Source organism: Rhinopithecus roxellana, chromosome 7 (assembly GCF_007565055.1).
Source record: "Rhinopithecus roxellana isolate Shanxi Qingling chromosome 7, ASM756505v1, whole genome shotgun sequence".
Taxonomy (NCBI): Eukaryota; Metazoa; Chordata; class Mammalia; order Primates; family Cercopithecidae; genus Rhinopithecus; species Rhinopithecus roxellana.
In genome coordinates this window covers 27,707,334-27,733,140 of record NC_044555.1, presented here as the reverse complement: position 1 = coordinate 27,733,140, position 25,807 = coordinate 27,707,334, and the positions used below count along the sequence as shown (strand labels likewise).

The window sequence follows — 25,807 nt, the reverse complement described above, 5'->3', positions numbered from 1 at the left end:
ATCATGGGTATGTGTATGTTCAGCTATAATATCTGCTGCCAAAGTGGTTGTTCGAATTCACACTCCCACCAGCAGCGTAAGAGATAATCTGTTTCGTCCATTTCCTTACCAACATTTAGTATTTTCAATTTTCGGACTGTCTTTTTAAGTTTAATTATTCTGGTAGATAATAGTGATTGTAATTTCAGTTTGCATTTCTGTGATAACTAATGAGGTTGAGAACCTTTTTAAAGTTTATTTGCCATCTGGATAGCCTTATTTGTGAAGTATCTATTTAAGTTTTTTGCCCAGCTTTTAATTGGGTTGTCTTTTTCTAATTAATTTGTAAGAGTTTATTATATATTGTAGATGTAAGTCCTTGGTTGTCTATGTTCAATTGCACATATCTTCTCCTGTCCCATGGATTGCCTTTTTATTCTCTTGTCTCTTTTGATAACCAGAAGTTCTAGTTTCATTTTTCAGTCTCTTCCTTTATGATTAATGGCTTTTGTGTCTTATTTAAAATATCTTTGCCTGCCCCAAGGTCATAAATATATTCTCCTCTGTTTTCTTCCAGAAGTTTAATGAGCATATTAGTATACAAAAACATTTATAGCCTACCTTGTTCCATGTAGAATTTGAGGCAATTGAGACGAATAGTTAACAAAATGGTCTTCCTTTTAGAAAAAGATAACTCTTGACAAAAAATTGGATATTCTCCCTTCTAGGCCATGCACTAAAGAAACATGACATATTTAATCTCATAGTCTCCGAAGAATTCATATATCTGTCCTACCCTTTTTAGTTGAGTATGTTTCAGTTGGAAGCAGGCCTCTAACAGCAATTCCCAAAATTTTAGTTTCAATTAATATTTGAGGTTTCTGCATTTTTCCTCAAATATTTGTTCCCTTTGGCTTTAAAAACTTCATATGGTAGAAAAATTAAAATGTGAAAATGTGTGTAGTTGTTATTAGCTTTATTCGGGTTCATTATTTGGAATCAGAGGCTTTTGGAAGAATGCTTAGGAGGCAATATTCTCTACATTTATAGGGTGGACTATGCCTGTGTATATTTTATGTGTATTCATTGGAATATGTTTATGTTTATAAATCCTTCCATATATGTGATGATGACTCTAGAGTAAAGAAAACTGGCTCCAGAAGCCTTCCAGAGAAATGATTTTCATTATTTTATGATATACATGTGTTTGTTTATTTTTTTAGATGGCCCACCTTGTTCTTTAAAATTGCCACAGAATAGTAATCCAGATTTTTCTCTTGGTTAAATTTTCTGAGGCCTCATACAGTATTTAAACTACCAATAATAACTTGGCGTGAAAAAAATTTATTCTTTCTCTGGTTTCCTTGCCTTGAGCTCTTGGATGTCAGGAAGGGTGAGGGGAAATATCAGTCTGCTTGAGCTTAGATTTATGGTTGCTATTGTGTATGGATGGGAAATGGATTGAGTGTGCATAGCTCCATGGCCTCTTGGCTTTTAACTCATTTGCATAAATAGTGAAAATAATAAGGAATATAAAAACAATAAAAATGATGTTATTGAGCATCTATTTTTACTATACACTAAGCCAAACACTTTATCTGCTTTTTTCTATATAATTGTTATAATAGTCCTACAAGTTTGACGTTTTTTTCCCTTCAACTTTTATTTTAAGTTCAGGGGTACATGTGCAGGATGTATAGGTTTGTTACATAAGTAAACGTGTGCCATGGTGGTTTGCTGCACAGATCATCCCATCACCAAGCTATTATGCCTGGCATGCATTAGCTATTCTTCCTGATGCTCTCCCTCCCCTCACTGACAGGCCACAGTGTATGTTGTTCCCCCTACCATGTGTTCATGTGTTTTCATCATTCAGCTCCCACTTATCCCACTTATAAGTGAGGATATACAGGTTTTGGTTTTCTGTTCCTGTGTTAGTTTGCTGAGGATAATGGCTTCCAACTCCATCCATGTCCCTGCAAAGGATATGATCTCATTTTTTTTATGGCTGCCTGGTATTCCGTGGTGAATATGTATCACATTTTCTTTATCCAGTCTATCATTGATGGACATTTAGATTGATTCCATGTCTTTGCTAGATATTATTTTTTATCATATTTAATGATTGTTATCCTTACTTTTTAGCTAAGAAAACTGAACCTTATATAAAGTAAGTGGCCAGGCACAGTGGCTCATGCCTGTAATCCCAGTGCTTTGGGAGGCCAAGGTGGGTGGATCACGAGGTCAGGAGTTCGAGACCAGCCTGGCCAACATGGTGAAACCCCTTCTCTACTAAAAATACAAAAAATTAGCTGGGAATGGTAGCAGGTGCCTGTAATCCCAGCTACTTGGGAGGCTGAGGCAGAAGAATCACTTGAACCCGGGAGGCAGAGGTTGCAGTGAGGCAAGACCACGCCACTGCACTCCACCCTAGGCAACAGAGCAAGACTCCATCTCAAAATAAATGAATAAACAAACAAAGAAATAAAGTAATAGCCTGAGATCACCATGTAAGTGAGTGGCAGAAAAAAGCAAGCCTCTGTGAAACTAAAGCCTGTTTTCTTTACCACCATCCAGTATTGTCTCCATGACAGAAAATTATTAATTTGGCTGAAATACGTCTTTGGTATGGGATCTGGCTGTGCCTTTGTGCAGATACCACCCCCTCCCAGGTTTCCTCTTCTAAATAAACTTGGTGGCCATTGTACCAAGAACACACTAACGTGACAACATTTTATTAGAATTAATGGGCCGGTCGTGGTGGCTCACGCCAGTAATCCCAACACTTTAGGAGGCCAAGTTCGAAGGATTGCTTAAGGCCAGGAATTCAAGACCAGCCTGGACAACATAGTGAGACCCCGTCTCTTACCCCCCAAAAATCTTTCTAAACGTTAGCCAGGCATGGTGGCATGTGCCTGTAGTCTCAGCTACTTGAGAAGCTGAGGCAGGAAGATCACTGGATCTTCAAGGCTGTGGTAAGCTATGACCTTGCCCACTGCATTCCAGCCTGGGTGGTTGAGCAAGAGCTTGTCTCTAAAAATTTTTTTAAAAATTAGAATGGTGGGAACCAGGATCCATGAGGGTGAATAAAGAATATTGTTAGCAGTCAGTGAGTTAACAGCATATGACAAAACTAAATTTGTAAAACCATTTGCTTTCTAGAAAGGAATCTGCCATACCTCCCAGAGGGCATTTAGCCATCTGTTCAGTGCCTGGAATCTGTCATTTGTTGATTGTTATCATTGTCTTTCTCTTGCTTTTCTAGGATTATAGCTGAGAAGGTAAAGGACGTTCTGTTTATCCGACCCCGGAAGTATATTCACTGCTCCACTCCAGACACCACAGAGCCTGGCTACATCAACATCATGGAGTTGGCAGCATCTGTTTGCCGCTATGACCTAGATGACATGGACATCTTCTGGCTTCAGGAACTCAATGAAGACCTTGCAGAAATGGGTAAGTTCTTTTCTCACAAGTAAGTTGTGACTTAACTCTTTTTTTTTTTTTTTTTTTAAGTTATCAGAACCCTTTAGCTTTTTATTTTGTTGCCTCCTTTCTTTTCTGGCCTTTTCATTTATTTTTCTCGTTGATTTTATCTTATTTCAGTTAGATATATCTTCAAATGCATACATAGAAATAGAGCAATAACATTTAAATATGACCTTTTCTTTCCTTATTCATAGTTAATGGCACAGATCAAGGATAGCATGTAGGTTTCATGAAGCTGTTTCCCAATTCAGGAAGTTTGAGAGTGGCCATAGCTGATTGGCCATAGCTGATTGGACTTCTGGTTGAGAATTCTGAGACAGGTTCCTGGCCTGAAAAGCAGTGTGATCAGTGAGCAGGGCCAGAGGTAGAGGCCCCTCTGGCAGGGGGTTGGAGAGAATCTCCAATTTCAACCTTGAGCAGCACCACTGCAACTGACAGATTGCTGTGACAGTACCCCTTAATGCAGGACTTGCTGCCTGGAAGAAAAGTTGCAGGCCTAGGGCAAAACATTCACAAAGCAGTTCTTAGCTACTTCCACAGAGTTCTAGAGTTGTCATACAGTTTTCAAAAAATAAAATGAAACAAAAGCAAATAAATTTATGTTTACATATGGAAGTAAACATAATGAATGCTTTTAAAGGAAATGTATGCCATACAATACCATACCAACAATACTGAGAAATGCTAGGCTGAAAGATAACTCATTTTATACTTACACACAGTTCTTGTTCATCTGTTTTTAAGTCTCCATATAAGATATGGTGAAAGATACATTTGATCTCATTTTTGTTTGAATCACATTTTATTTCATTTTTGTTTGAATCACATTTGTTCATTGTTAGTATAAGGATCAGTGGTTTTTCTTTTCTTCCTGCCCTCCCTTTTTCCTTTCTTTCTTTTGAGGCTAGTATCTGAATGCACGTGAATAAAAAACTAAAATTATATTAAAGCAGTTTGGCATGGGGAATGATAGTTACTCTGCCGGTAACCAGTCCTTATTCCTTGATTTTTTAAAGCTTTTTGTTTTGTCTTTTCTTGCTCTGCCCCCTAAGAGGAGAGGGGAGTAGTAAATTTAGGGTGGCAACCACAAAGAGAAGGGAATAAAAGACTGACAGAGAAGTAAAATCAGGGTATGAGGACATAATCAAATGGATCCATGGCTCAATGTGCGCTTGTGTTCATAATGCATATAATATCCATAGATATCGCAATCATTACGAGGCTGCCTTTGGCATGAAACTACCTTATTATGAGGTTCCTTTGGTATTTTGTAACTAATTCTCCTTGGATGAGTTTTTTAAACAAACTTTTTGTTTTGGAATAGTTTGATTTACAGAAAAGTTGCAGTTAGCACAGGGAGTTCTCATATACACCTCACAGTTTCAGTTCCCCTAATGTTAACATCTTACTTTACCATGGTACATATGTCAAAACTACAAAACCAACACAGGTGCATTACTATTAACTTCAGACTTTATTGGGATTTCAAGGATTTTTCCACTTACCACCTTTTTCTGTTCCAGGATCCCATCCACTATACCACATTGCATTTAGGCTTGGAAGAATTTTAAAAGAGGATTGCAGGCCGGGCGCGGTGGCTCAAGCCTGTAATCCCAGCACTTTGGGAGGCCGAGACGGGAGGATCACGAGGTCAGGAGATCGAGACCATCCTGGCTAACACGGTGAAACCCTGTCTCTACTAAAAATACAAAAAACTAGCCGGGCGAGGTGGCGGGCGCCTGCAGTCCCAGCTACTCGGGAGGCTGAGGCAGGAGAATGGCTAAACCCGGGAGGCGGAGCTTGCAGTGAGCTGAGATCCTGCCACTGCACTCCAGCATGGGCGACAGAGCAAGACTCCGTCTCAAAAAAAAAAAAGAAAAAGAGGATTGCAGTATCTCAAGCTTTTCTTTAGGGTGAATGATATTGCAGTGAGGTATCTAAGAGCTTAAAGTAAACTTTTTAAAAAAATATTAAACGTATTATGAGTTAAGGACTTTTTTGAGTGCTGACTACATATTAAGCACCATACTAAGCAATTACTTCATCTCAGCTTCACAACAAATCAGTGGGTTTCTTATTATTATACTTATTTCATAGATAAGAACACTAAGCCCTAAAGAGGATAAATAACCTGTCAAAGTTTACATAGCTAATATGAGGTAAAGTTGGAATTTTAATCCAAGTTTTGTTGTAACCAGACACTATATTCCTTTCCTCCAAAAAAAAATCTGTGTAACTTGTCTTGGCTGGAAAAATGAAACATAAGGCCTGGGCAGTTTTTGGTTTCATAAGTAGCCACAACCTTAAAATGATAGTTTATGTGGAATTCTAAAGTTTCCTAGGACATCTTATATTACAAATGAAGTGGAATACTTGGGTACGTTTGTTTTGAATCATTTTGAGGATTATTCCTGAGTTTACAAGTTGTTAGAATAAATACATAAGTGCTCTCGCAAAATTTGATTAATAAGTGTGGAAGGCTAAGATAAAATAAAGATATAGCTGGAGAAAGGAATCAGGAAGCAAAGAAGGTAATTTCAGAATTGAAGTTAGAGCTTTGTGAATATTAATAGGTTTATATGTTATTATAGTTTGCCATTGAAAAATATTATTAGATTTTTTTAAAGTCATATTTGAAAAACAAAATATTTTATATGTGTAATCACCTACACATAGGACCTAGAATTTTCTATTATGGGCTTCATACATTTTCATATGAAATTTTCCTTGTATAATCATTAGATATGCTCATTGAAGCTAACTTGCTAAGAATGAATTATTATGTCCAAATAGTTATGTGATTTTAATTACTATGCTACAAATTATCATGTCCGGAATTATAAAGCTTGGTGAAAGTCCTTCTACAGTGGGAATAAGAGAAAATAGAGATTTAAGAGGAGACTGGCTAGAATTTGGACAAGAAATCGAAAGGGTCAGTAATATATCTTCTAAGGAACATGGTGAAATGTATATCTCCTTTCATGTGTCAAACACTAATACATGATTATAGGTAAATTTTAGAGTAGCACTAGCAAAAGATTTTTTGAAATCTGGTTGTTTTAGAGCAGGAAAGAGATGTTTTTATCCTTTAGAATCCTACCCACTCCTGCACTGGGCTCACAGTAGGTGATTTGGGAATGACAGCTGACTGATGGGTTGATTGATTGTTTGTATTTCTGTGCAGGTTGTGGGCCAGTTGATGAGAATCTTATGGAAAAGACAGTAGAAGTCCTGGAACGCCATTGCCATGAAAATATGAACCATGCTATTGAGACAGAGGAAGGGCTAGGCATAGAGTATGATGAAGATGTGATCTGTGATGTGTGCCGGTCTCCAGACAGTGAAGAAGGGAATGATATGGTGTTCTGTGATAAGTGTAACGTCTGTGTGCATCAGGTTAGTGAGAGTGGAGACCGTCACCTCCCTACGGTCAGCCTTTCTCAAGCTCAGTGATGATCTCCAGCACCCATATCTGGGTAGCAGCTTGCATTTAAGGGTGAAAATAAAGATTTGGCCTGGTTGTTCTTCAGTATTTCCTCTAGAAACAATACTTCTTATGACCACCAAGATGACTTGCTGACTAACTTTACCCCATGGGGCTAAACCCAGGTCTTTATTGTGTCACTTTGTGCCCAGACCATTGGGATTGCCTTGTTCAGTTCTCCACTAGGCCCCTGCCCCAGGGGGATCTCATTGCTGCCTGTCTGAGGTCTCTCCTCTGCCTTCAAATCTCCATGGCCTCATGAGGTTACACCCATGGTCAGTAACCTTGGTGAATTTACACTTCCTACAAATAGAAGTCCAGACTCCTTATCCTGGCACTCAGGACCCTCCCCCGTCCCCTAAACATGCCACTCCTAAGAAGGTCCACCCCACTTTTAAAGATCACAGAATTTTAGAACTGCGAAAGACTGTTTAACTCTTCAATTTTACACAATACCAGGAGAGGTGAAGTGACTTTACCCAAGCTGGTTGTCATTCTTTCTACTACACTGCCTTTTTAATTAATAATGATTATGATATCAACCCTCCTCTCAGCTCTTTCCATTTTTTCCCCCACAAGCACTATGCTCCAACAAAGTAAGGTTACTCAGGGTGCAGTGATGAATATTCCTGACACTGTCCTATCTCCCATGTTTCAGCTGCACTCCAATTTGTAAATGCCTCCTCCTATCTCCCAGCTATCAAAAATCTACATATTTTTCAAGGTCTAGTTCAGATCTTTTCTTGAACTCCCTTGCCCTAAGTGGTTTTTCATTCTTCTGAACCTGTTTATATTTCATTCATTTTGTTAATTTATCTAGCAAATAGGTACAGTACTCCATGGGCCAGGATTGTGCTGCATGCTGAGGACACACTCAGTGATGAAGAGAGGCAGACATGGCCTCTGCCCCCAGGGAGATCATAGTCTGGTGTAAGAAATATAAGGAAACTGCCAATTTAGCATCATATGCCAAGTGTTTTTATAGATATAAGTCCAAGCTGCTGTGGAAATGCATCTGTGAGAAATGAGGGTCAGGGACAACTTCCAAGAGGTAGCATCCAAGCTAAATCTTAATGTCCAAAAGGAGATGTCAAGTAAACCAGCAATGTATGTTCAGGCAGAGAGGAGAAATGTTCAGACAGGGTAGTGAAAGCAGGCAAAGTATGTCAGAGGCAACTGAAGGCTTCAGAAACTATAAAGTGGCAGAGTAGAGTAGGGAGGGCATGGAGAGTGAGGGTGGAGAGGGATACAAGAGACATGTGTAAAGGACCTTCTGACAAACTAAGGAACTTCAGTTCTGTCCTGTCAACCCTGGAGGATGTGATTTGTATTTTAGAAAGATCATTCTGGCTATAAAATGACTAAAATAATTAGAATAGATAACATAGCAGATAGAAACCAGGGCTTAAGATTATTTTAATTCCCTGTGCCACCTAACCTAACCACCCTGTATGTAAAAGGTACTCAGAATTATTATGTGACCAATTGGGTCTTTTTCTTCATTTACCTTTAACAAAGTGAATTTTGAAAATTTGTCTTCACTTTACCAATTATTGGCATTTATATCAGACTTTAAGTGACAGCAGAAAATGTTTACCACTTAACTATGAACTTAAGTATTATATCTCACGATACAAGCCCACAGTCCCTTCTCTGCAATTCCAAAATTATAAAGTTCTGAAAACCACAAGTTTTTGCTGAAGTTTCACATCAGAACTGATTTGAGGACAATACCAGAACCCACCCAGTATGAGGCCATTTGTAGTCCTTATCCATTTTGTGTAAATACTCATATATTTTGTTAGAGAACTATTAATGTGTTTGGTTATATGGTATTGCCCCTGGTCCCACTGGGGACTTAGGTCATATACTATATATATACTTTCCTAAGATCTGAGCAATTCTGAATTTCCTAATTTTTCTTACCCTAGAGGTTTCAGATAAATAATTATGGAGGCTTAAAAGGAATAACGTAAAGGTCATCTGTATATATTTCCTATGTTTGTCCTTTACAATTGGGACAAAATAGTAAGTATTCTCAGGTTCTTTAACAAAATCAAATGTAGCATAATTATCTCCAGTGCTATTTATTAGTCTTGAAAACGATTCCGGTAATGACTATAAATGATGCCCCTTTCTCACATAGAAAGAGATGAGATGACAATAACTGACCAGACCTTGCAGAATGTAAACTGGTATGTATTAAAGCTGGGACATTAATACCCTATAAAGTTTCACATAAGAGATTCTTCCAAAGTGAGTATATTTACTTGGATTCTAAAGAGATACTTAGCTTAGAGCTCCCTCTGTTGGCTGAAAAGTGACTTAAAATGCTTTGGAAGCTTTGGTTTACTACCTAACAGAATGGGGACATGTTGACATCTGAATTTATTAAACATGATTTTTCTTCTTTACTGACACCATATTACATTTCAGTGTTTGTTCTTCAGTGACAAAAATGCACTTATGGTCAGTACTTTAGAAGAGATGTGTACATAAGTACCCTTTAGATTTTAACAATGAATTTACCATTTTTTCTTTTAAAAATGTGAAAGTTGGGCCGGGCACAGTGGCTCACACCTGTAATCTCAGCACTTTGGAAGGCCAAGGCGAGTGGATCACGAGGTCAGGAGTTCGATACCAGCCTGGCCAATATAGTGAAACCCTGTCTCTATACAAAAATTAGCTGGGTGTGGTGGCACGCACCTGTAGTCCCAGCTGCTCGGGAGACTGAGGCAGGAGAATTGCTTGAACCCAGGAGGCAGACATTGCAGTGAGCCAAGATTGCGCCACTGCACTGCAGCCTGGGTGACAGAGTGAGACACCATCTCAAAAAAAAAAAAAAAAATGTGAAAGTTAGGGCCATTCCAAGTCCTTTTACATGTATCTATGATCTTATGACCGTGAGTAAGTCCACAAAAGGGCTCAGTAAATGATGTTCTGCCCAATAGACTGGCCAGGAGCTAAAGGATGTTCCAGGAGCCGGCCTCTGACCTCTCTTCTGCCAGTCTGAAAGAGACTCTATTTTAGGGAGGAAGCTTGCTTTCATTTTGTAGCAAACATTCTGGGCCTCAGACAAAGAGCTTTAAAGGGTAGAAACCTTATAAAATGATGCCTTGCTGTTGTGAGAGGAGCCTACCTAGAGTCCAGCTTCAATTCTTGAGCTAAACACATTTGTTCTATCCAACCACCTACTCAAGCTCAGCATAGGGGGCATTCAGGTAAATTGATGATAACAGCTCTACCTCTAGTGACCTTAAAATCTCATTGAGTTCTGTAGGCCAGAGTTAATTAAAAGAAAAAAAATTACTAAAATCTCACTGAGGAGAGGAAACACAACAGCAAATGTAGAGAAAAAGAATACATGGTGCTGGCCGGGTGCTGTGACTCACACCTGTAATTCCAGCACTTTGGGAGGCCAAAGTGTGGATCAGTTGAGCCCAGGATTTTGAGAGTAGCCTGGGCAGTGTGGCAAAACTCTGTCTCTACAAAAATTAGCTGGGCAGAGTGGCACATGCCTGTGCTCCTAGCTACTCGGGAGGCTAAGGTAGGACGATTGCTTGAGCCCAGGAGGTCGAGGCTGCAGTGAGCCAAGATCATGCCACCTCATTCCAGCCAGGGTGACAGAGCAAGACCCTGTCTCAAAAATAATAATAATAAAAATAAAGAACACATGATGTTGACTGTGTACCTGGTGAGGGAAATTGCATGGAGTGGAGGACGGGAGTCAGACAGTGGGACAAACACAAGGGGCTACAGTGACCTAAGCAGGTTTTTTGGAGGGGCCTGGAGTTTGAACCAGGTCTGGAAGGGTGAGAAAGGTCCAACTGTGCAAAGAACAGTTAACCATGTAGAGCAGGGAAACTGCTTAGACACATGGACATGAAAATGAGAATGACCAGTTATGGAGAAAACCAGGAGGCCTGCCTGTCCAAGTCAGAGGCCCTGTGTTTGGGTATAGTGGGGCATGAGATCGGATAGTGAGGTACAAGGAGCAGCAGGCTTTAGATAAGGAACCAGCAAACTTTTTCTTTAAGGATCCACTGTAAATATTTCAGTCTTTATAGGCCACATACAGTCTCTGTTACATATTCTTCTCTTTACAACCCTTTAAAAATGTGAAAACCATTCTTAGCTTGTTGGCTTTATAAAACAGACCTTGGAAAACAGCCAACCTCTAGTTTGGATAGTGGGGGGCAGGTAAGAGTAGAAGGAATATCTAAAGGGCTTGCCACTGTACAATGGTATGAATTCTTTTAGTGAGGACAATCTGGCAGCCAAGTAGAGGAAGGGTTGAAGGTACAAAGGGGGAAAAAGAAAATGCAGAAATTAATCAATCCAGGCATGGCATAATGAGAACTTGGATAGAGCAAGTGGTGAGGATGGAGAGGAAGGTCAGAGTCTTGGGGCCACTGTAGGGAGAATAGCAAGCACCAGGTCAGCAGATGAAAGAAAGTGAATAATACAAGTCTAGGAATTTGGATCTGGAAGATAGGAAGTATGGTGGTGACATGGAAAGAAAGAATTTGGAAAAGGACCAGGTTGTGGGGGGCAGATATTATGGTAACTGTTATAACTTGAATCTGAGCTGCGGGTGAATTTCCTGAGGCAGATAAGTTTTGAACCTGCCATATTAAATCAGTTAGTCTCTAATAGAGTAGAGCAGTAAGGAGGAAATGATGGGCAAAATTGGGGATAGCAAAAAGGAAGTCTAGAATGTTTCCCAAACTAATCTCCAGTCTTTCACAATAATTCATTTATTTATTTGTCCAACTTCATTCCATAAAGGATTTGAAGCACCTTCCAGAACTCATTATGAATTATTGTGATTAGTGTAATATTCTATTCAAGATTTGTTCACAAGTTCCTGTTTCTTCAACCCAAGCAAGCAATTGCTATGATTTGCTGAGTACTTTTTATGCACTAGGCGTTAATAGGCTTTTTATAAACGTTAGTTCATTTGCTCCTCAGAAGTTTCATTCTATTTTCTAACATTTTTTTCTTGATCACAACAGTGTATAATTTTTAGGAAATGTTCTGTAAGTGTTTGACTAATTATAATACATAGTCATTGAAGAAACTTTAGAAAACAGACCAAAAAAATGCTGTAATCACAACACTTAGATAACAGTTGGGCTAATGATTGGCTGTATCGCCTAGTCTTGTTCTGTCATGCTTAAAGTCAGTTCTCATGGACAGACATGCTGATCTTAGGACAGATGGTGGAAGTTGCTTTTTTGAGTATTTTTAAATCACTCGATACTGGATATAAACTTGTTCAGCTTTATTTGCCTTTCTCCCAAAAGCGGAGGATACTCTGTGACTGTGTATCGGAACAGATACCAACCCTGGTGAGAAGGTACTGACCATTCTCCCCTTTCCTCCTCGTACCTCCAGGCCTGCTATGGCATCCTCAAGGTCCCAGAAGGCAGCTGGTTGTGTCGCTCCTGTGTCCTGGGTATTTATCCGCAATGTGTGTTATGTCCAAAGAAAGGTGGAGCCATGAAGACCACCAAGACAGGGACTAAATGGGCTCATGTCAGCTGTGCCCTGTGGATCCCAGAGGTAAGAATTCATCCAGGCCTGTGAGACCATTTGCTCCAGGGTGTCCCTGTTCCCCACAACATTCAGACTGACTCAGGCTTAGTATGGAGATGCTTCATGCTTGCCCATGTTTCTGAAGTAATGGTACTTCCACTTGAGCTACCTCAGATCCTTCTTGGATGCACACGTACATGTAAGCCCATGCTGATTAATATATAGGTGGTATTCCCGTGGTGTTTGGGATAATACCCAAATATGTACATGATATTTGGGTATATCATGTATAAATTGATAAATTTGTATGAGAGGAGAGACACAAAATACCAGGGTGTGAGCAGCAGGATTTTTTAAAGTAAAACTTATGTTTAGATGCCAAATTTTAAGTGTAGAGTTTTGTGATATTTTACACATGTATGTATCTGTAACCACAACTCAGACCAAGACATGAAATACCTAAAAATAGACATAAAGCACCCCAGAAAGATCCTCTATGCCCACTTTCCAGTCTCTATCCCCCAAGAATAACCACCATTTTTATCTCGATCATGATAGATTAATTTTGTCTGGTTTTAAACTTCATACAGTATGTATTCTTTTCGGTCTGGCTAACACTCCATGTTGTGGTGTGTATTAATAGTTTATTCCTTTCTATTGCTAATATTCCATTGTATGGATATACTCTGATTTATTCACTTTCCTTTGATGGCATTTGGGTTGTTTACATGTTTAGGCTATTACAAATTGAGCAATAGCTCTTTGTCTACTGTGATAGATGCCCTTTACCTTTTTTTATTTTTATTTATTTTATTTTTTATTTTTATTTTTATTTTTGAGACAGAGTCTCGCTCTGTCACGCAGGCTGGAGGGCAGTGGCGCGATCTTGGCTCACTGCAAAATCTGCCTCCCAGGTTCACGCCATTCTCCTGCCTCAGCCTCCTGAGCAGCTGGTACTACAGGCGCCCGCCACCACACCTGCTAATTTTTTTTTTTTTTTTTTTTTTTTTTTTTTGTATTTTTGTATTTTTAGTAGAGACAGGGTTTCACTGTGTTAGCCAGGATGATCTCGATCTCCTGACCTCACCGCCTGTCTAGACCTCCCAAAGTGCTGGGATTACAGGCGTGAGCCACCGCACCCGGCCGATGCCCTTTACTTTTTGAAGCTCTTTTCAGGGCTTACACTCAACATCTGCCAAAGACCCTCTTTATTCAAACTATTTCCTCTTCTTATGATTGCCTTTTTTTATTTCTTAAGCTGTGTGGATATACCACTCAGATCCTCTCCCCAACCACTATCCAAGCCAGCAGATTTGTTAGGCAGTTTAACTGCATGACAAGAGAGACTGCAGAATCTAGTTAATGGGGAGCTGATATTATATCAGTAACTCATTCTCCTTTAAGATTTTCCTGCTTTTAATCTTGTTAATATTGGTTCCAGGGGAGTTACTGTCTAATAAAGAAGCTCACAGAGTTACACTGAAAGTCCCATATATATACTTTTGTATTCCTATGGCTATAGACATCAGTATTTTTAAAAAATATTTGAATAGTAGTTTCTTTTTCTTACTAAGAACATCTAGACATAAAATAAACTCAGGTTTCTGGCTTGAGAATGACTGTTTTCCAGCAGCAAATCCCCCAGCTAATAGAGTAGGCTCTCAGCTTATAAAAGTCCAGAACATGACTCAGGAAGAGCTCTTTAAAAACAAAATAAGCTTTCTCAGTTATTGACATTCTCTTATGGTTTCCAGTTCTTGGTTTCCAGTGCCTTCTGGACTATTCAAGTTCTGTTAGTTTCCTGATGTGGGCAGAACCAGCACTAGTTTGGCATCCTTATTTGACAGTTCTTCACCTTTTAAAGCTGTATCCCTCTTAAAAACTCACGTATATATTTGACGGGGTAGGGGGAATGAAAATACTTGCTACCAGCAGTTGCTTGACCCCTTATTTTCACATGGAAAAGAATATTTTCATCTTTTTTTAAAACATCCCTTTCTGCTGGGTGTGGTGACTCATGCCTATAATCCCAGCACTTTGGGAGGTCGAGGCAGGCAGAACACCTGAATCCAGGAGTTTGAGACCAGCCTGGGCAACATGGCAAAACCCCATCTCTATTACAAATACAAAAACTTAGCCAGCTGTGGTGGTGCATGCCTGTAGTCCCCAGATATTCAGGGGCTGAGGTGGGAGGATCACTTGAGCCTGGGAGGTCGAGGCTGGCAGTGGGCTCTAATCCTGCCACTGCACTGTAGCCTGGATGACAGAGTGAGACCCTGATTCAAAAAGGAAAACAAAAAAAGCATCCCTTTCTTTTCAGTCCTCTCCCAAAGACTAATTTCACTTCGAAGCTACTTTGACTGAGGGAGTATGGTAAGCTCATGAGAGTTACATGGTTTTAAAGACTTTGGTTTTAAAATGTCATTCTCATCCTTTCTACTTACATTCTGCAGTCTCTTCATTACACAGATGTGCTGTTTTCCAACAATATCATGGTTCCTTTGTAAACCAAATGGAAAGACTTGTCACTGCCTCTGTTTTTCATCCTTAGTTGATCAAATGAAACAACAAGGCATGTAGCACCATCTCTTAACATAATAGATACTTGGTTTTGTGAATTTTAGTTACTTTCAGTAGCTTTCTTTGGTTCCTAAGTAAAAGTGTTCATTAAGGTAACCTTGGCTGGGCGCAGTGGCTCATGCCTGTAATCCCAGTACTTCGGGAGGCCAAGGCAGTAAGATCACTTGAGGCCAGGAGTTCAAGACCAGCCTAGGGTAACATAGCAAGACCCGGTCTCTACAAGAATAATAATAATAATTTTTAATTTTGTGGGTACATATTATATATATATATTTATGGGATGCATGAGATTTTGATACAGGCATGTAATGCCTAATAATGACATCATGAAACATGGGATATTCATCCCCTCAAGCATTTATCCTTTTTGTGTTACAAACAACCCAGTTATGTTCTTGTAGTTATTTTTATATGTACAATTAAGTTATTTTGACTATAGTCACCCTGTTGTGCTATCAAATAGTAGGTCTTATTCATTCTTTCTATCCTTTTCGTACCCATTAATTATTGCCACCCCCTGCCTGCCCTGCTCCCCCCACTACCCTTCCCACCCTCTGGTAACCATCCTTCTACTGTCTATCTCCTTGAGTTCAGTTGTTTTTATTTTTAGATCCCACAGATAAATGAGAACATGCAATGTATGTCTTTCTGTGCCTGGCTTATTTCACTTGACACAATGACCTCCAGTTCTATCCATGTTGTTGGAAATGACAGGATTTCGTTCTTTTATATGGCTGAATAGTACTCCATTGTGTATATGTACCACATTTTCTTTATCCATTCGTCTGCTGATGGACACTTAGCTTATTTCCAAATCTTGCCTATCGTGAACATTGCTGCAAAAAATATGGGAGTGCAGATACCTCTTTGATATACCGATTTACTTTCTTTTGGGTATATACCCAGCAGTGGGATTGCTGGATAATATGGTAGCTCTATTTTTTGTTGTTTTTTTTTTTTTTTTTAGAATCCTCCAAACTATTCTCTATAGTGGTTGTACTAATTTACATTCCCACCAACAGTGTATGAGCATTTCCTTTTCTCCACAGTGTATGAGGGTTCCCTTTTCTCCACTCTTCACCGACATTTGTTATTGCCTGTCATTTGGATAAAAGCCAAAAAGAATTTTTTTTTTTAATTAGCCAGGTGTTGTAGAGGCTGTGGTGGGAGGATCACTTGAACCCAGGAGTTCAAGGCTGTAGTAAGCCATGATCACACCACTGAACTCTAGCCTGAGTGACAGAGGGAGACCTTGTCTCTAAAAAAAAAGAAAAGAAAAGAAAGAAAGAAAGTGAAAGGTAATCATGCCTAGTCTACACTCCTGTTCTCTCATCCCATATGTGAATTATTTATATTACTGGAAATGAGTGAAGGACTGAGCAGTGGAAATAACTTTTGTTTATTCTTGATTCCATATTAACCTTAAGAGATGTGACTTACCTCGTTTTGATGTTCTTAGCTTTATGTAACATCGTTTATGGTTTGTGAAAGGTACTTCTGGGATGCCTTGGTACTTCTGCCTTATGGTGGTATTTTATTTGTAGGTCAGCATTGCTTGTCCTGAGAGGATGGAACCGATCACGAAGATCTCCCACATCCCACCCAGTCGGTGGGCCTTAGTCTGCAACTTGTGCAAGTTGAAGACAGGGGCTTGTATTCAGGTAAGTCCCCATGAGAAGTAGTAGAGTGGGCTAACACCAAATTAGCTGGACTCACCCTCCCAGTGAGAGTGTCCTGTCTACTGAAAGGTCACTCAGGAGATTGCCCACCCACTCTTAGGGCTCTGCCATTGTACGGACCATTTCTGGAAATCCTTTTTTTGGATATTGCCTCTGGACCATTAAGCTTATTCTTTTCAATATTCGTAGTGATAGTTTATCTTCATCCTTTGCTGTCAGAGCTGATGAATTAAGTGAGTTTTAAAGCTAGATGATACCATCCTGGGTGGAAACCGGCTATAATTCTGAAACAACCAGGCCCATGTTCCTTTTTTTTAGTTTCAACTTTTATTTTCAATTTTGGGGGTACATGTGCAGATTTGTTACATGGGTCTATTGCGTGATGCTGAGGTTTGAAATACATTTAGTCCCATCACCCATATAGTGAGCATAGTAAGTACCCAATAGGTAGTTTTTCAGCCCTGGTACTCTCCCTCCTCCCTCTAGTAATCCCCACTGTATTTTTCCTGTCTTTACGTCTGTGTATACCCACTGTTTGGCTCCCATTTGTAAGTGAGAACATGTGGTATTTGGTTTTCTGTTTCTGAATTAATTTACTTAGAATAATGCCCTCCAGCTGCACCCATGTTGCTGCAAAGGACATGATTTCTCTTTTTTGTTTTTTTCTTTTTCCAAATTTTATTTTCTGTTCAAGGGCACTTGTCAAGGTTTGTTACACGGGTAAATTGTATGTTGCAGAGGTTTGGTGTACAGATAATTTTCTCACCCAGGTAATCATCATAATACCCAACAGGTAGTTTTTCAATCCCCACCCTCAGGTAGGCCCCAATGTCTGTTCCCTTCTTTGTGTCCATGTCTGCTCAATGTTTAGCTTCACTCATAAGTGAGAACATGCAGTATATGGTTTTCTCCAATTAGCGGAGACGTGGATGGGATTGGGAACAGCCAGTTACCTCCAGCAAAGGCACAAAGGTTGCCTTGTCTTTCCATGTTATTTCTCCTTCTATCCCAAATGTAATAAGATGGCTCTGCTGGCTAGAGGGATGGAAAGGATGACCTTTCACCTCTCAGACCTCCTGCATGTGAACTGCAAGCTGGTTGGAGTTATATTTGCCTGCCAACCTTCTTCGGCGAAGAGGGGACATATAATATCATTGCACAGTGCAGGGGTCCGCAACTGCCAGACCACAGACAAGTATTGGTCCATGGCCTGTTAGGAACCGGGCTGCACAGCAGGGGGTAAGTGGTGAGCAAGCAAGGGTTACCCGTGTGAACTCTGCCTCCTGTCAGATCAGCAGTGGCATTAGATTCTCATAGGAGCGTGAACCCTGTTGTGAACTGCGCATGCAAGGGATCTAGGTTGAGCGCTCCTTATGAGAATGTAATGCCTGATGATCTGTCACCGTCTCCCATCACCCCCAGATAGGCTCATCTAGTTGCACGAAAACAAGTTCAGGGCTCCCACTGATTCTACATTATGGTGAGTTGTATAGTTATTGCATTATATATTACAATGTAATAATAATAGAAATAAAGTGTGCAATAAATGTATTGTGCTTGAATCATCCCAAAACCATCTCCCCCCAGTCCATGGAAAAATTATCTTTCACAAAACTGGTCCCTGGTGCCAAAAAGGTTGGGGACCTCTGGCTTTAGGGATAATGACGCTAGCTAGGCGCTTTGTGAGATTTCTTGCTGTCTGGCATGACAGTATTTTCCAGGCGTATCGTGTAGATTTCTTGCTCTAGACCTGGGATTAGCTATTCCTCCAAGGAACCCAGGGTCTTTTACTGGGACGTTGTAATTGAAGAACATAATCTGGATCCCCAAAGGCCCTTTTAATTTTTTGAATTCATTCTTATATCTGACAGAATTGGCTACTTCCTCTTTTTTTTAACTTTTCTTGAATGATTTTATTTAACTATGGCACTTTAAAATAATAAAGGAAAAATATTTAAAGGAAAACTCTTTCCATGGGGACTACTACCCTAGGACATTGCCTGTGTATTTAAGCTGTTTCCTGGTTGCTGCCCATATGTGAGTCCCTTGGGGACCAAGATTGTGCATCATTCTTCTGTGAATTTCCCTGGCACAAATTAGAGTGCCTGCCCATTGTTAGTGCTTAATTATGGTTTATTGAATAAATATATTCATATTTTATTGTACCATGGATTCATTTGTGATATGCATTTCCCCCTCTAAAAATAATATATTTTTCGTTTTTCAGAGTTATTATTTGGTCATTTTATAGTAGCACATTGGATTTATATCCAGTAACTTATTTTCTTTATTGTAGTCACTGCAATTTCCCCCATTTGTGCTTTTGTTGTGGGACAGGGTCTCACTCTGTCACCTAGGCTGGAGTGCAGTGACACAATCATAGCTCACTGCACCCTTGAACTCCTGGACTCAAAATGATCCTCCCGAGTAGCTGAGATCACAGGTGCACACCACTACACCTGGCTAATTTAAAAAATTTTTTTGTAGAGACAGGATTTTGCTGTGTTGCCCAGGCTGGTCTTGAACTCCTGGCCTTAGGTGATCTCCTGCCTTGGCCATCCAATCCAAAGTTCTGGGATTACAGGCATGAGCCACTGTGCTTTTTTTTTTTTTCTTTCTTTCTTTCTTTCTTTTTTTTTTTTTTTTTGAGGCGGAGTCTTGCTCTGTCACCCAGGCTGGAGTGCAGTGGCCGGATCTCAGCTCACTGCAAGCTTCCCCTCCCGGGTTCCCGCCATTCTCCTGCCTCAGCCTCCCAAGTAGCTGGGACTACAAGTGCCCGCCACCTCGCCCGGCTAGTTTTTTGTATTTTTTAGTAGAGACGGGGTTTCACTGTGTTCGCCAGGATGGTCTCGATCTCCTGACCTTGTGATCCGCCCGTCTCGGCCTCCCAAAGTGCTGGGATTACAGGCTTGAGCCACCGCGCCCGGCCTCTTTCTTTCTTTTTTGACAGAGTCTCACCCTGTTGCCCAGGCTGGAGTTCAGTGGCGCAATCTCGGCTCACTGCAACCTCTGCCTCCTGGGTTCAAGCAATTCCCCTGCCTCAGCCTCCCAAGTAGCTGGGATTACAGGCACATACCACCACACCTGGCTAATTATTTGTATCTTTAGTAGAGACAAGGTTTCACCATGTTGGCCAGGCTGGTCTCGAACTCTCGACCTCAGGTGATCCACCCGCCTTGGCCTCCCAAAGTGCTGGGATTCCAGGCGTGAGCCACCGCACCTGGCTTTTTTTTTTTTTTTTTTTTTTTTTTTTTTTTTTTTTTTAAGAGAGACAGAGCCTTGCTTTGTCACTCAGGCTGGAGTGCAGTGGTGAAATCATAGCTTACTATAACCTTGAACTTCTGAGCTCAAGCAATCCTTCCACCTCAGTCTCCCAAGTAGCTAGGTCTATAGGCACACGCCACCATGGCTGGCTAAGTTTTTTGTTTCATAGAGATAGGGTCTTGCTGTGTTGCCCAGGCTTATTTTTTTTTCTACAATAATTAGTAAGTGGCAATAAGACTTTGGTAAAAAGTACAGTGGCTCATGCCTGTAATCCCAGCACTTTGGATTGGAAGGCAATAAGAGAAAATATTGGCCTTGACCTTAACAGACCTGGATTGTATTACAGCCCTGATGTGCCACATTCTGCCTCTATTATGGTTATTTATCTTTGAGTTTTATCTGCCCTACTAGACTGTAAGCTTAGACTTTCATCCTTAGATCCCCTATACCCAGATCTGGTAGACAGACAGTTAATATTAGATTGATGGATGGATGATGGATGAACAGATTGAGAGATGAAACTTTCTGGTGTAAGTTTCTCATTTGCAGAGCAATGGTTCTTACTTTCATTACTTGAGTTCAGATTCTTTATTTTATAAAGGTCTTACCAAATTGAGACTCTTACAATTTTGATTATAAGGAATTTCATTACAGAGACTCCTCTGCATGAGGAAAGGGGAGGAAACATAGAAAGGACTTTGTCATACAACTTGAGTGCCAGCTCAGCCACAGTAGAAGAAAGCATCAGATAGATTCCTAAGGTTCTTGACTCCAGGCCGTGGGTCCCAGATAGTATCTCTGGACCCACCCAGGGCCAGGAGGAATTCACCACCCTGAAAGGAATGACACAAGCCTTGCTGGATTTGCCACCTACTGATTGTAGAGCCCTTGGGACATGAACAAACAGGTGGTAGCCGGGCAGTGATCACTGCAGGCCTTGGGCGAGACCCAATGCTGTGCTGGCTTTAGGTCTGACTGGGTGCAGTCCCAGTAGTGGTGGCCATAGGGGTGCTTATGTTAGCCCTCCACCATCTCCAGGCAACTGAGCACAGAGAAAGAGACTTCATTTGTTTAGAGGGAAGTAAGGGAAAAGAATAAGAATCTCTGCCTGTTAATCCAGGGAGTTCTTCCAGATATTACCCAGTAACACCAAGGTAGTATATCTACGAGTCTACAAGAGCCATGGCATTACTAGAGCAGATATGGCTGTAGTGACCAAAGACTTAGATCACAACACCCAAGTCCCTCTGAATACCTGGAAAGTCTTCCGAAGAAGGATGGATACAAACAAGCCCAGACTGCAAAGACTGCAATAAATGCCTGACTCTTCAATGCCCAGACACTGATGAACATCCACAAGCATCAAGACCATCCAGGAAAACATGACCTCACAAAATGAACTAAAGCAACAGTGATTAATCCTAGAGAGACAGATATATGACCTTTCAGATGGAAAATTCAAAGCAGCTATTTTGAGGAAGCTCAGTGAAATCCGAGATAACAGAGAAGGAATTCAGAATCCCATCAGATAAATTTAACAGAGACATTGAAATAATGGAAAAGAGGCTGGGCGCGGTGGCTCACACCTGTAATCCCAACGCTTTGGGAGGCCGAGGTGGGCGGATCACGAGGTCAGGAGATCGAGACCATCCTGGCTAACGCAGTGAAACATCGTCTCTACTAAAAATACAAAAAATTAGCTGGGCGTGGTGGTGGGCCCCTGTAGTCCCAGCTACCTGGGAGGTTGAGGCAGGAGAATGGTGTGAACCTGGGAGGCGGACCTTGCAGTGAGCTGAGATAATGCCACTGCACTCCAGCCTGGGCAACAGAGCGAGACTCCGTCTCAAAAAAAAAAAAAAAGAAAAGAAATAATGGAAAAGAATCAAGCAGAAATTCTGGAGCTAAAAAAATGCAATTGACCGACTGAAGAATCCATCTGTCTCTTAACAGCAGACTTGATCAAGCAGAAGAATTAGCCTCAAGACAAGCTATTTGAAAATGCACAATGAGAGGAGACAAAAGGAAAAAGAATGAAGCATGCCTACAGAATCTGGAAAATAGCCTCAGAAGGGCAAATCTAAGAATGATTGGCCTTAAAGAGAAGGGAGAGAGAGAGAGATCAGGGTAGAAAGTTTATTCAAAGAGATAATAACAGAGAACTTCCCAAATGTAGAGAAATGTATATCAATATTCAAGTACAAGAAGGTTATAAAACATCAAGCATATCTAACTGAAATAAGACTACCTCAAGACATTTAATAATCAAACTCCCAAAGGTCAAGGATAGAGAAAGGACCCTAAAAACAGCAAGAGAAAAGAAACAACATACAATGGAGCTCCAATATATCTAGCAGTAGACTTTTCATTGGAAACCTAACAGGCCAGGAGAGAGTGGCATGACATATTAAAAGTTTTGAAAGAGAAAAACTTTTATCCTAGAATAGTATATCCAGTGAAAATATCATTCAAACATGAAGGAGAAATAAGGACTTTCCCAAATAAACAAAAGCTGAGGGATTTCATCAACACCAGGCCTGTCCTACAAAAAAATGTTAAAGGGAGTTCTTCAGTCTTGAAAGAAAAGGTTGTTAATGGCAATAAGAAATCATCTGAAGGTACAAAACTCACTGGTAATAGTACACAGAAAAACATGGAATATTATAATATTGTAATTGTGGTATGAAAACTCCTATCTTGAAGAGAAAGACTAAAAGATTAGCCAATCAGAAATAATAACTACAATAACTTTTGAGACACGGACAGTATAATAAGATGTAAATAGAAACAGCAAAAAGTTAAGGGAATGAAGCTGAAATATAAGTTTTTGTTCTCGCCTTGCTTCTTTGTTTATTTATGCAATCGGTGTTGTCATCAGTTTAAAATATTGGGTTATAAGATATTCTCAAGCCCCATGGTGAACCTCAAATCAAAAGCATACAACAGATACACACAAAAATAAAAAGCAAGAAGTTAAGACATACCACCTGAGAATATCATCTTCACTAAGAGGAAGACAAGAACGAAAGAAGGAAGGAAGAAAAGACCACAAGACAACCAGAAAACAAATAAAATGGCAGGAATAAGTCCTTACTTATCATTAACATTGAATGTAAATGGACAAAACTCTCCAAAAAACACAGAGTGGCTGAATAAATACAAAAAGCAAGGCCCAATGATCTGTTGCTTACAGGAAACATGTTTCACTATAAAGACACATATAGGCTGAAAATAAAGGGATGGAAAAAGATATTCCATGCAAATGGTAATCAAAAAGCAGGAGTAGCTATACTTAATAGATTTAAAGAAAACTATAAAAAGAGATAAAAAGATCATTATATAATGATAAAGCGTTCAGTTCAGCAAGAGGATAGAACAGTTGTAAATATATATACACCCAATTCTGGAGCAACCAGAAATATAAAGCAAATATTAGAGTTAAAGAGAGAGACCCCAATAAAATAATAGCTAGGGACTTTAATAGCTTGCTTTCAGCATTGGACAAATCATCCAGATAAAAAATGAAGTATCAGACTTAATCTGTACTATAGTCCAAATCAACCTAATAGATATTTATAGAACATTTCATCCAACAGCTGCAGAATATACATTCTTTTCCTCGGCACATGGAGTATTCTCAAGGATAGACCATGTGTAAGGTGCCAAAACAAGTCTTAAAATGATTTTTAAAAATTGAAATCATCAATTATCTTCTCTGGCCACAGTGGAATAAAACTAGAAATCAGTAACGAAGAATTTTAGAAATTATACAAACACGGCCGGGCGCGGTGGCTCAAGCCTGTAATCCCAGCACTTTGGGAGGCCGAGACGGGCGGATCACGAGGTCAGGAGATCGAGACCATCCTGGCTAATACGGTGAAACCCCGTCTGTACTAAAAAATACAAAAAACTAGCCGGGCGACAAGGCGGGCGCCTGTAGTCCCAGCTACTCGGGAGGCTGAGACAGGAGAATGGCGTGAACCCGGGAGGCGGAGCTTGCAGTGAGCTGAGAGCTGGCCACTGCACTCCAGCCTGGGCGCAGAGCAAGACTCCGTCTCAAAAAAAAAAAAAAAAAGAAATTATACAAACACTTGGAAATTAAACAACATGCTCCTGAACAACCAGTAGGTCAATGAAGGAATTAAGAAGAAAATGTTAAACTCTCTTGAAACAAATAAAAAAAAAAAAAAATGGGAACACAACATACCAAAACCTATGGGATATAGCAAAAGCAGTACTAAGAGGAAAGTTTATAACAATAAGCATGTATATCAAAAAATAGAAAAACTTCAACCTTATGATGCATCTTAAAGAACTAGAAAAATGAACAAACCCTAAATTAGTAGAAGAAAGGAAATACAAAGATCAGAGCAGAAATAAGTGAAGTTGAAATGGAAAAAAACAGAGATCAACAAAACAAAAAAGTTGGTTTTTTGAAAAGATAAAATCACCAAACCTTTAGCCCAACTCACTGAGAAAAAAAAAAGAGAGAAAACCCAAATAAATAAACTCAGAGATGAAAAAGGAGACATTGCTACTGATACTGCAGAAATTCAAAGGATCATTAGAGGCTACTATGAGCAACTATATGCCAACAAATTGGAAAACCTAGAAGAAGTGAACAGATTCCTAGACACATATAACCTACCAAGATTGAACCATGATGAAATTTAAAATCTGAACGGACCAGTAACAGATGGTGAGATTGAAGTCATTATAAAAAGTTTCCCCTCAAAGAAAATCCTGGGACCCAGTGGCTTCACTGCTGAATTTTACAAAACATCTAAAGAAAGAACTAGTACCAGTGTTACTCAAACTATTCCAAAAAATAGTAGACAAGGGAATACTTTTAAACTCATTCTACAAAGCCAGTATTACACTGATACCAAAATCAGACAAAGACACATCAAAAAAAGAAAACTACAGGCCAGTATTCTGGATGAACATTGATGCAGAAATCCTCAACAAAGTACTAGCACACCAAATTTAACAATACTTTAAAAAGATCAGGCCGGGCGCGGTGGCTCAAGCCTGTAATCCCAGCACTTTGGGAGGCCGAGACGGGCGGATCACGAGGTCAGGAGATCGAGACCATCCTGGCTAACACGGTGAAACCCCGTCTCTACTAAAAATACAAAAACTAGCCGGGCGAGGTGGCGGGCGCCTGTAGTCCCAGCTACTCGGGAGGCTGAGGCAGGAGAATGGCGTAAACCCGGGAGGCGGAGCTTGCAGTGAGCTGAGATCTGGCCACTGCACTCCAGTCTGGGCGACAGAGCGAGACTCCGCCTCAAAAAAAAAAAAAAAAAAAAAAAAAAGATCATTCACCATGACCAGTTTATTGAGGGTTTTTATCATGAAGGATGTTGAATTTCTTGTTTTTTTTTTTTTTTTTTTTTTTTTTTTTTTTTTTTTTTTGAGACGGAGTCTCGCTCTGTCGCCCAGGCTGGAGTGCAGTGGCCGGATCTCAGCTCACTGCAAGCTCAGCCTCCTGGGTTCACACCATTCTCCTGCCTGAGCCTCCTGAGTAGCTGGGACTACAGGCGCCCACCACCTCGCCCGGCTAGTTTTTTTTGTATTTTTTAGTAGAGACAGGGTTTCACCGTGTTCGCCAGGATGGTCTCGATCTCCTAACCTCGTGATCCACCCGTCTCGGCCTCCCAAAGTGCTGGGATTACAGGCTTGAGCCACCACGCCCGGCCTAGGATGTTGAATTTTATCAAATGCTTTTTCAGCATCAGTTGAAACAATCATACAGTTTTTGTCCTTCATGCTGAAGATACGATTTTTCACACTGATT

The 25,807-nt window shown here is 40.2% G+C and overlaps 1 protein-coding gene across 2 annotated transcripts in view; it reads left to right on the top strand.

The window, feature by feature from the left end:
- The window catches only part of JADE3 (jade family PHD finger 3), a 152,084-nt gene that overhangs the window by 112,218 nt on the left and 14,059 nt on the right, over window positions 1-25,807 (top strand). For both annotated transcript variants that reach the window (XM_030934771.1, XM_030934772.1), the window contains 4 exons: window positions 3,245-3,435; window positions 6,653-6,864; window positions 12,350-12,517; window positions 16,615-16,731. In XM_030934771.1, coding sequence (XP_030790631.1) covers window positions 3,245-3,435; window positions 6,653-6,864; window positions 12,350-12,517; window positions 16,615-16,731 — 688 coding nt within the window. The remainder of the gene's footprint in view (window positions 1-3,244; window positions 3,436-6,652; window positions 6,865-12,349; window positions 12,518-16,614; window positions 16,732-25,807) is intronic.